At 42.4% G+C, this 11590-nt stretch overlaps 1 protein-coding gene across 3 annotated transcripts; it reads left to right on the top strand.

Annotated features, from left to right (window-relative positions):
• The first annotated feature begins 2515 nt into the window (after positions 1 to 2515).
• Positions 2516 to 9144, top strand: LOC136444921 (Krueppel-like factor 8). Of its 3 annotated transcripts, XR_010757353.1 has the most exons (4): positions 2516 to 2733; positions 6526 to 7909; positions 8511 to 8787; positions 8829 to 9144. XR_010757353.1 is itself a non-coding variant. In XM_066442703.1 (3 exons), the coding sequence occupies exons 1-3, from the start codon at positions 2641 to 2643 to the stop codon at positions 8684 to 8686; spliced, it is 1653 nt and encodes a 550-aa protein (XP_066298800.1). In that variant the 5' UTR covers positions 2516 to 2640; the 3' UTR covers positions 8687 to 9144. The 3 variants fall into 3 exon arrangements, 2 of the variants coding, with proteins under 2 accessions (XP_066298800.1, XP_066298801.1); XM_066442703.1 differs by having other exon boundaries at positions 8511 to 9144; XM_066442704.1 differs by lacking the exon at positions 2516 to 2733 and adding an exon at positions 6341 to 6361 and having other exon boundaries at positions 8511 to 9144.
• Positions 9145 to 11590: the final 2446 nt, after the last annotated feature.

Below are 11590 nucleotides of genomic sequence, written 5' to 3'. Positions count from 1 at the left end.
TTTTAAATATTAGATATAGTAGATTGTTATGTATCTACAAATTGCCATACATTGTACCCGTTGCAATTGTTGCGCAATGAAGTTCTTCTTCGTGTAATAAAAACAACCCCAATATATATAAATTCACACACTGATAGTAATGTTTTGTGATATTTGCTTCTTGAAAAGTCATTGCAATCATAACAAAACGTTTTCTGAAACCGGCAGTTGTCTATTGTAACTAAGGCCTTCAAACATACACACTGTGTCGTATGGTTTCGTACTTTGGACAGTACGCAACACCACCATGGAACGCGTAATCGATTTAGAGACATATGATATATATCAGTTAGAGCGGCGTAGCTGGGCTTCTTTGATCCAGATAAATTACTAATGGTGTACATTTGTCTTTGATTCTCTCGCCATACATTAGAACAAATGCGCACTACTATAACATTAGTGACGTCCAAACGCCTAAAACTGGCGCGAAACGAATCGATGGAAAATGCACCATACATCTGCTTGGAGATTATGAAAGTAAACACATGTGAAGTATGTATGAATATTGACTGCTAACATTACTACTTCCGTAACATATTGAACGCGCACACATCTATTAATAAAGTACATTCTATTTTCATTTTGATAGTCATTTCTGTCAAATATCTATGCGCGTTAGAAAATAAAGCATAATTCATAAGATACAATAAATTAATAAAAAAGACTTTTCAAACCTCTGTGGCATTCTCACATGTCGTTTAAATATATTTTTTTTTATTTGCAAGTTCTTGCCCGAGGGCTAATTGCAACATGAAACAATGCATAAAAAGGCTATACTGTACAGATAGTGCGAGTTAACAATGTTGACAAGTAGAACACATGGCTATTCTAAAAACTACTACGGAATACAATCTACGCTTTTTGGGTTTGACTTCTTTTTGGGAAGCAGTGGAAGACGAAGTGTCCCACTTTTTTGTAATGAGTGGGTTTTGAGAGGTTAACAGGGTTCTAGTTTTCTTTTCGTCAGTAAACGTTTGGAAATTGTGGTAAGTTTTGGTGGCTTTAAAAGCATGTCATCTTAATATGCGGAAAAGTTTGGAATATTCATGTCTTTCTGATCTATTGTCTGTGCTTGGTGGTTTCTTAATGTGTGTAAACGCTTGTTATCTCTGTCTCTTGTAACCACATAGTAGGTATTTAACGCTACAGTAGTTGTCCTGGGAAAATGTATCGGTGTCTCGGGTGTTTACATCATAGCGGATTACATCAGATTACGGGGACGTGGGGGACTTTAGAAACAATTGAAACAAAGTTTACTTCAAGAGAAGAAGGAGAACTGACGCGACTTTCTTTTCATACCAGTGTGTTTGCGAAGTTTTGGAATTGTTCCCTTTTTTGTTTCAAAGTATTGTGTAAAGATATTTGAAATGGTCCAACTTTTCAAGATAACGTAACGCTAGCACTTTATTGTGTTCGCTTTAGATTCATGTCAAATTCCTCAACATCGCAAATTGTCAGTCCTGAAGGCAAGAAGTGTCCATACTACACGGAAAGTTGACTTTCTAAAAGTTTCTACGCGTAGATCTGAATTACACGTTGTTTGTATATCAATGGGCCTTAGCAACAAAAATAAGTCACAAGAAACACTTTGGAATCATATTTAGGGTCACCAACAATCACATCTTAAAATTGGCTACATGATCTTATTATTCACAAGGCAACATAATCTATCTAAAAGCCTGAGACGAAAAAGTTCAGTTCAAAATGACAAGGACGGCAAAAGAACTGATTGATTATTTTGAAATCTTTTTTTGTCCCTGTTTAAAGGATATATAAAAGGAGCGAGGGAGGGACCTTTTTGAGCAATGATAGGAATTTTGGAGTTAATTGTTAGAGTAGGTTATGGTATGTTATAACATCCACCCCCGTACACTAAGCCTACATTACGTGTTACCTGTCCAAAGACCCCTAGTCCTCACATCTGTGCCATCGGAAGGGCTAAGGTAAGTGTAAACACGGCAAAGCCCCTTATACCCACCACTAATGACTTTTTTACGCCCCTGCGTGCGTATATATATACAGACGTGCCAGCAATAGAGATAAGAAAGGGCCTTGCGTCTAACATTAGCGGCCGCGGTTCTTGTCAGTGTGTTTGCATTCGACATGCCGCGCTTAGGTCGGGTTGGGGTTATGACGTACTTGTGACGTCAAGGGGCAAAGGAGAACCATTGTCCGCCATGGTTGTTTGGGTCGTCGCCATGGCGATATTAGTGCGGAGGCGTTGGGAGCTCCTCGCCGTGTGCTGACCGGGGAGACACTGACACGCCGCTCTCCCGGCCCGCCGCGCTTTATATACTGTGCTAAAAATACGCACCAATGGGAGCCTCATACATATGGACCAGGCTTAGCTCATGAATATTAATCACTCCCCTCTGAGCCAGACTTCCGATTGGCTACCAGCCAAGCTCAACATTTACCTTAGCGACCAATAGGAGCGGGGGGAGCGGACGAATAAAGTGGAATACCCCTGTACCCGCGAGTTTGTTTGTGAGGCTTCTTCTAGTGCACTTCACACTGGATTACTCTCTTGCCCGCTTCTCGCAGGAACCGAACCAGTGACCCCCGTGTGCGAAGAGGGTGCAGGAGAACACGCCAACAGACATGCCGCTTATGATGGATCCACTGTTTTCGGAGGGAGCTGAGAGCCCGACGTTTAACGACAGTTTCGAGGATCGCTCGTCCTACCTTGAACAGGTAAGAAGGAATCCCCATTCATTGATTCATTAAGGGTCGCATGTCCCCATTCATGCCAAAGAACCTACTACTTAAAACTAGAGCGCCGCAAGAAAAAATTATTTGACATCGCCGAAACTGTGGTTCAAACCCTCCCATCCAACTGCAGCACTGATTTCTCACGAATGATAAGTTGCTATTCCGTGTCTAGATTTTTTTTGTGGTGGGATGTACCTGTTTTAGACAGGTAAGTGCCGGCTGACATTTGACCTCGTTTGTGTAATGGAATGCGGGGTGGCAGACCGGGGCAAGGGGGACCATGTGCGAGCTATCTCCAACATGCTTGTGTTAGGCCGGGGCAGAATAACAAATCGATGGACAAGCATGACATTTCATACCGTACCACTGCGATTGTAATCATTGTACCATCCCCCAAGACCCACACCCGACGCTACTCAAATTAACCATGTTGACATGACAGCGATTTTTCTAGTTTCGCAACATGGCCGTCTTGTCATTTCTGTGCACGCAGTAGATTTGACTTTTGACGCCGTAACCGTCACATTTCTTTCAGTATGACGATACATGTCAATCGATTATCCCATGAAACAGATGTGAATCGTTACAGGGCTATATATATCAAAACTCAAGGTGACAGTTTTCACTTTGCGTACCGTGTGGCACTACCTCTTCGCTTTTAAACCAAACCAAACGGTTGATTCTAGAGAAAAAGGAACGGTTGTTGCAATTCTATAGCTCAAAGGGAAATGTTAATCTGTTTTTCATATATCAGAATGCGGTAGTTCTGGAAAAAAACAGCCGAGTATGAATCATAGTATCGTGTTGAGAGAGAGACATACCACTGAGAACGTGTGGGGGCGTGGCAGTGGGTTTTACTTACACAGCCGTGCTATACAGTTCCTTGCCGTCATTCTTTACTCTTAAGCATTGCGTCTTTAGTTCTTCAAGTGTTTTTTTTTAAGAAGAAGAAGAAAAAAAGGCCTGAACCGCACGAAAACGTCTACTGTGTCAGGTAACATATTTTTTCCATCAATTTCACCGTTTTGGACTATTTATCAACCAAACATGGCCGTTACTATGGCGGTGTTTTTACCGTGAATGGTCGCGTTTCATGGAATTTTAGGAATCTACGCGAGTATTTACTCTATACAGAACTGATGGATTATGAAGAGCCCATGGGAAATCTATGTCTCACCGTAGGCTATTTTTTTCTGTTCAAAAGGTGTAAAAAAATGGCGTATTTGTCATTACCTATTTATCAAGGATCCCTAGAGGGTTCTTAAAGTGACCCAGGTAGTTGTGAAGTACGCTCACCTGTTTATTGTTGTCCGCAGGTGTTCCAGACATTCTGGATAAACAATAGAATGTTTATTTTGGAGATACAAGGGAATTTTCAAAATTCTTATCAGTAAATCTAACAACTGATTGAATATCGACAAAGGCGGCTACACAACAAAATTAGTCGTCGTCTTAAAAATATGCAGGTAAAAAAAGAATATCGTAGACGTTTAGATATATCATTTACTTCCATTTGACAAAATTAGCATTCATCTTAAAAACATACAGGAAATAAAGAATATTGTAGACGTTTAGATATATCATTTACTACCATTTGACAAAAAAGGTGGCAACTAAAGTAAGAGTTATTTTTAGAGCTAATTTCTAGAGCACAGCTCTAAAATAGAATTATTTCAAGCCGCGTAACTTTGACATTCCCCCAATAGCTACCACGGTTTGGCCGTGAAATGGCTTCACATAGCGTAGGTGGATTTACTATGCATTTCTGTAAGCCTTTCGCGTGAAATAGCCATAACATGTAGCGAGAAATCTGGCTTTAATTCTTCCCTCCCCCCTTCGGCAGATTAAATGCACATGTTACTAAACCTTACTTTCCGTGCTAAGTTTCCGCCAACGCTTAGACCTCCCAAAAATTTGACGAAAACAGCGAATATAAAATTAGCTCCAGAATGAAAGTCAGAACAATACATTGGGCACTTTATACGACAAGAGAGTAATTTTAATAATCTTTTAATTGCTTCGCATACAATACTATTATGCCGCTAACTCCCCCTCCCCCATTTTTGTTTCCTCATCCCTGTATTTGTCACGCTAACTGTGCCAAGGCGTCCGTGGTCATTACGACTTGTCTTTTCGTAAAGGTCGCACGTAGGTACGCACTGACATTGTTGAACGCGAGGTCAATTATCATGGAATTTTCCACCTGAGAAAATACGTAAAAACAAAGTCCTGTAGCTATGCTCTCGAATCTACAAGGACAGAAAAGACGCAAGTTTTTACATAACGTCCGCAAAATATGTTTGGATCTTTTCATTGAAAAAAGTACGTTACAGCGATTGGCTGTTGCGAAGGGGCGATTTTTATCAGATGTTTATTTTCCTAACTTTTGTCCAGCTGACGGAAAAAAAACGAGCTTAATTTATGCCTGTTTTATGAGACCAATTCTGCGGTCCTTATCTTGAATTAGGATGCACAAATAACCCTTCTGGCAAGCCAGTCCCTTTTTATAACAAATTTGTCGCGTAGTTTCTCTAGTGGCAAGTTTCTGTAAGGTCTATAGACGATTTTTGAAACTTTTGGAGGTCAGTCATAACTCTCAAATGAATTCTACGATTAGGGCGACGCTTAGAAAGACCATACGACACGAATAAATCGTTGTTTTCTGTCTGTTTAATACACCTGTAAACCGAGCATATGATGCAGAAATTGTTTTCAACAGGAAACCAAACTTTTCACAACCAAGCGTAAAAATCAGACAGTTTTTCGCTGAGTGGTTAAGAAACGATCACATTTTTACAACCCTCGCTGAATCGGCGTTTTTTTCTTCTTTCTTGTCCCTGGATTGACGTCAGTGTTGTATGTGGGCCATCCCGCGGCGGTGGAGTGTTGTTTTAACCCCACTTTCGTGACAGGTGAGCGTAGGAAGGGAGGCATTAGTAGAACCAAGCACGCGTACGAGAGTCCCCTTCCTACGGGAAGTACCAGGCCGTGCGTAGCGACCCGTGTAGACCACTGTAAACTAAGTACCTCTCGGAACGACTCCTTCACGATTTCTTTAGAGAGTACACCCCGCGAGCAAAGATCGTATCGACTTCTTGTAATCGTAGAAAAACAAACAGACAAAAGATGGGAAATTCTTAGTCAACTCTCTTGGCTCATGCGAAACAATGCGTTGTCTAGAGATTCAAATAACGTCAAATTATGCATTTTTTGCTGCTTTAGCAGTCGCGATTTTGTTTTTCGCTGCTTTCTCGTGTTTTTGAGTCACACACGAGAAAATTAATTTGTCCTCGGCACGAAAGGACAAGGATAGTCGCTTTATGCAAATGAGCTCAGGTGTCCCACAGGTAGACAAGTCGAATTTACGGTGAGACAATCATTGCCCTTTCACAGGCCATCAGACAACTTCGATACGCTGCACGGATAAAAAACAACACTTGTTGGTCCCAATGCGCAGGCGCTGATATTTTTCGCTGTCCGTCGGACAGAGACAATAGTGTGTGCGCAGCGAACCGTGTTATTTACTGAAAGGAGAAGTGGGGGTAATTACGGAGGAATTTCTGCGCTCTCCCGCTCCCAGGTACTGACGCCAGCACACCTTCTGATGACGGTGGGTCGTCCCATTCACCGCTAAACAAACGGCTCCTCCTGTCATATATTAGTCCATTGTGTGCGCCAGCGGGGTAGCGGGAGCACGTAGTCTGAGCGGAGCCTGACAACAACAGTGTATCTTACACCTTTTCTGACCCATCTGACTTGTTTTATCTGTCGCAGGTGTGGCTTGATATGGACAGTTTGCTGTACGAAGACGTGCCACCGTTTGAGAGCCCGTTGTACAAGTCCGGAGTGAGCAGCGCGTCGCCTTGCGGAGGGTTGTCGGAAGACGGCTGGAGTGACCCCGAGACAGAATTGGGCGTGCCCGCCGATGTAGAGTACAAGTGCGAAGTCATGTTGAAGATCAAGAGGGAGGCAGACGACGAGACGGTGGCCTGTAAGAGAATGAGGAGAGAATCTACCGATGTGGGATCGCCGGCCTCGCCCCAGTCGGCCAAGCTCGAGAGCGACGCTGCCAGCGATTCTGGCATCTCGTCGACGGGAGGAAGCGTCATCGCGCCCGAGACCTTCATGTCGTCCAACCCGCCACCGGCTCACGAGAGCCTCAAGCGAAACGTTCTACAAACCGCCTTCAACAGCGTGCTGGAAGAAATCTTCAACGATCAGACCAGTCAACTCACGGAAACGACGGACCTGATCCAGAAAGCGCTGAACAGTTGCGACATGGAGGGACAAGACATGAGCGGCGCTTCCCCGACAGTGGCGCCCGCCCCTCCCCGACAAATCACAAACACAAACACCGCCTTCCCCGAGCAGAAGACCTGCGGGCTACCACAAGATCTGAGCGAACTCTTGGATTTCGACTTCATCTTGAACGCCGGGGTGGTGCCACAAGGCACGCAGAACAGTTACCCCAACTCGACGTGGTATTCACACAACTTCCCCGCGTTCACGACGGCCCAGGGACAGCAGCAACAACACGCCCCGACATCGCAAGCCTACAGCAACACTGCCGCGGTTGTGCCCAAATCCGAGGGGATTCTCCCGACCAACTACTTCCCCCAGTCGCAACAGACCCAGAGGCCAAAGCTCTTGCCTCTCTCTCAACTCCAGAAACTGAAGGAGTTACAGGAGCTGAGTAAAATCGCCAGCAGTCGGCAAGGTGTCCGTCAAACATCATCCCAGTACCACCACCAGAACATGTCCCCGCCCACCACACCGGAGAGCGAGCTGGCAACCTTCGGGGGGCAACGCCACCCGACACCGAGCAACGCCGCGTCCAACAAGGCATGGGGAGTCATCAACTTCCCCGCGTCGTACGGAAGGCAAGGAGGGGTAGACAAGAACGGGCACCCGATGTCTCAGACCATGCACAACATGCACAACATGGTCATCACCCCGCCTTCCTCGCCGCTAGTCGATCTGCTCGGCGGCGGTAAGGCCTGTCCGTCCGCCATCCCCACCGAAGAGAAGCCCAAGAGGCAGCGGAGACGGTGGGCCAAGAACAACGGGCAGAAACCCACGCACACCTGCCAGTACCCGGGCTGTGGGAAGGTGTACACCAAGTCTTCTCACCTCAAGGCGCACACAAGAACACACACAGGTAAGATAACGTGCTTTTCTTACCACTGCGTGGGCGGTGCATAGTTTACATTCCACGGTACTTTACAAGCACATATTGAAGTAGTTGGCTCGTGTTGAATCTCTTAATTTGTTAGCATATACCTTTCCATGAATGTTTTTTTAGAATACCACTATCGTTACATTTTTCAAACGTTTTGAAAGATTTTCAAAGATGATTTCATTTCAATCATTGTTGTCTGACCATGGGTAGTCATTTTCATGTTATAGCGTACGTGGCAGAATTTGAACATGTCACATGTAGAATTCTCGATCATTCTTCTTGAGCTACGCTTAAATTTCTTGGTATACGTCGATTAACGTTAAACATCCAGGTAGTAAGATACGCAATATAACAGTTACTCAAGCTACTGGATAAAGTTTGGAAACGGTCAAACGTTTCAGGCAGCATTCACTACCTTTTGTCAGTGTGGCACTGAGACACATACGCCAAAAATTGTTCCTCAAGCAACTGGATAAGATTTTGAAACAGTCAGACGTTTCAGACAGCATACACTACCTTTTGTCACTGTGGCACTGAGACACATAGTCTAACGTTACATTTCTTGCTTTGCTTTCTACAGGTGAGAAGCCATACCACTGCAACTGGGAAGGCTGTGGCTGGAAGTTTGCGCGGTCGGACGAGCTCACCCGTCACTACCGTAAACACACCGGCGTCAGGCCGTTCCAGTGTCAGCTGTGCGATCGATCCTTCTCGCGGTCAGACCATCTCACCCTACACATGAAGAGACATATGTAAACACCAAGCAATCTTTTATATATTATATCTTTACATTTCTATATATATATATATATTCATGTTAAATGTTTAACACTCCATTGTTGGATAGATAATGCCATGTTAAATGTTTAACACTCCATTGTTGGATAGATAATGCCATTGTTATGCCCATTACGAAAATTGTCTACTTGCCGATATTTAGCAGACACCGTACATTGTTGTCGGTGCACTTAAGTTGAACTACTTATATGTTGCTGTCTACGTAAAAAATGTCTCTACAAGATGCTTGATGTCAAAGCTTTTACTGTGGAAAGTTTTTGTCGTTCGAAAGATCATGGTGCTTTACTTAAAGGAATAAGGGACCACTAATGCCAGTGTTGAGGCCTGAAGAACGCGCTAAGCTAAGTGCCAAAAAAGGAGAGAATTTATTGAAAAGATATTGAAATTGCAAAGATAATCAGATTCGATGACACCCCCCCAAAGAAAATGCAATATACCAAAAAAGGTAAGATATGTACAGCGTAGAAAAAGTGCAGGCCACTAGTTGAATCTTTAAAAGCTTTTAACTGCTATTTACTGAGATGCTGACTGTGTATAGATAGACAAGTCTCTACTTGTACAAATTGTAAGTCAAGATAGTCATTCTTTAGAGCTTCTTTTTGTATATCTCAGGAACCTACTTCCTTAAACGAGCCACTTATTTTTTAAGTTTGGTGACGGGTCTTAGATGGACTTTAAGAGAAATTACCCTTTTGTAAATAGGATATAAGCATTGTTAGGTGTTCAGGTCATGGCGATTAGACACCAAAACATCGGAGATAATAAGGAATTTGTTCAGGTGCTATTTAAGTGCAACGATGGTGGGATCCTTGTTTTTAACTCTTTGGAAAGAAATCTTCAATTCAACAAGTGGTCTTGGAAATCGATGCGATTGTACGTAGTCTATATGAATGTTGTCATTTTTATTACATGTTTCTTTTACGGTGAGAAGACATGTTTGCTTGAATCGGATATGTGCTAATGATAAGATCGTACACAAAAACTGATAATCACAAAAATACACAGCTAGTTTTGCTATGCAAGTCTGTAGAATGTAAAATGGTGTCAGACAATGCATCTATATTTTATATCATTAGCGGCTTGCTCACTTACGAAGCTCCACGAAACGTTTTTAGCGAAATCAATTTGTATATTGCCTGATGCAGGTTATTATGATGAATGTTGTAAATATTTTATAGAGCGCTGTCAATTTTTCTAAATGTATGTATGTACGCATGTAAGAATGATGTAGAAAATGATGTAATATATGCCGAGAGAAAAGTACAAAAAACATGAAGCTTTGGTAAGAATACAAGCATGCTGTATGTGGCAAGAAAATGAAAACAAAGCCTTATTTGTAAGTCCTGTGCCTTTTTGTCAATAAAATATTTAACGAAGCTCTTTTGTTCGTGGTATTACTTACGCTCCATTGGTTGTGTTTGCTCATGCAAATATTAGAAGCGGGTGAGAAAACAAGAGTCTTGACACCTGCCAAGCACCGTGGTTGGCTGATTGGCTTAACGTCGTTATTAGAGCCAAGCACCGTGGTTGGCTGATTGACTTAACGTAATTATTAGGGCCAAACAATAGAAGACTTAACTTGTAAGTCGAAATGTTGTTTCGATAGTTCAAATAGACAGGGACCTGCTGAGACGTAACCTTATATGGTATTGTGCAGCAAACTACCAGGAATATATCATTAACATATTTAGGTCTAGTAGCTCTACAATGAAGATAATAAAGTTGAAAAAAGATGTATGCTATTCGTTGATGAAGGTTAGACATCCAGGTAACAAGATACGCCCAAAATAGTTACTCAAGCAACTGGATAAAATTTTGAAACTATGCGTGCTATTCGTTTACAAGTTTGAAACATTTGGCCCGAACGTATATACATGTAGTCCCAATGTCCGTCTGTTTCTTGTGTTTGAAACGTTTACACAGCTCGAAATATGGAACACATGATATGGTCTTCAGATGACCGAATTATAGACGTAGACAAACGTTTGGATGAAATCTAGCGTGATTACATTGTTTTATTAAGAGTAAAGCTGGATCTTCTATCACGGATTTGCACAGTTGTTTCAGCAAGTTTGGACTGAAATAATACAATAAAACAAAAACAACAACCATACGACAATGCACACAATACAACATGATGAGCTCATGAGATGGACCCACTATTTCTCGATACTGTAATAGCTATGGAATCAGTATAGATATACAAAAAAAAAGAGTATATAGAACATATTGAGCTAGGCCGAGGTTTTGTGAATATCGCAGGAAATTTTCCCGACTACTACGCACACTAAATGGTTAACACCGAACACATGACGTACAAATAATCTGCTACATTTCATCTATTGTTTAAAAAAATGGACACATTTAGGATGAAGCCACGCAGTCGATCAAAACCGCATGGAATTAAGATCAACAGTAAATTGATGTTTTTTTCTTAGTAGGTACAGCTGAACTAAGAGTGATTATGGTGGAAACCACACCTGAAATGAGGAAATATAAAGTTACCTTCGACTTCAATGTAGAGTAATAGCATAACACCTTCCCGACTTGAAATCGTTTGCTTTAATCAAGAAGCAATGGTTTATGTGATAGCGCCCAGGAAAGAATGCTATACACTGGCCCTTTTTATCTGTAGTTCATGTACATACATTATTTTGATTTTGATTATATCGTCGGGAACACCCCTCAGTTTTCCTACATTGGAACCGTCCTGTTGCGAGAAAAAAACGTCCTAATTTCTGTACCTTGAAGTCTACAATAACACCGGCACAACCCACCCTTTTGAAGTGAGCTGGCCGCTGTAAGTGAACCCGTTTCGGTTCACCGTGCCAGTCTTTACGCAAACCCAAACAAAAAGAGAAG

The sequence above is a fragment of the Branchiostoma lanceolatum genome, chromosome 11 (genome assembly GCF_035083965.1).
Source record: "Branchiostoma lanceolatum isolate klBraLanc5 chromosome 11, klBraLanc5.hap2, whole genome shotgun sequence".
In the NCBI taxonomy this organism is placed as follows: domain Eukaryota; kingdom Metazoa; phylum Chordata; class Leptocardii; order Amphioxiformes; family Branchiostomatidae; genus Branchiostoma; species Branchiostoma lanceolatum.
The sequence above is the reverse complement of the archived record's forward strand: the minus strand, read 5'-3'. Positions and strand labels throughout refer to the sequence as shown.

What these genes read in the sequence shown, in the direction of transcription:
- LOC136444921 (XM_066442703.1), top strand. Translation starts at nt 2,641, where the DNA reads ATGCCGCTTATGATGGATCCACTGTTTTCGGAGGGAGCTGAGAGCCCG. An exon ending in GCTCGTCCTACCTTGAACAG is followed by an intron (nt 2,734 to 6,525) that starts GTAAGAAGGAAT and finishes TATCTGTCGCAG; the next exon opens with GTGTGGCTTGATATGGACAG. An exon ending in GCACACAAGAACACACACAG is followed by an intron (nt 7,910 to 8,510) that starts GTAAGATAACGT and finishes TGCTTTCTACAG; the next exon opens with GTGAGAAGCCATACCACTGC.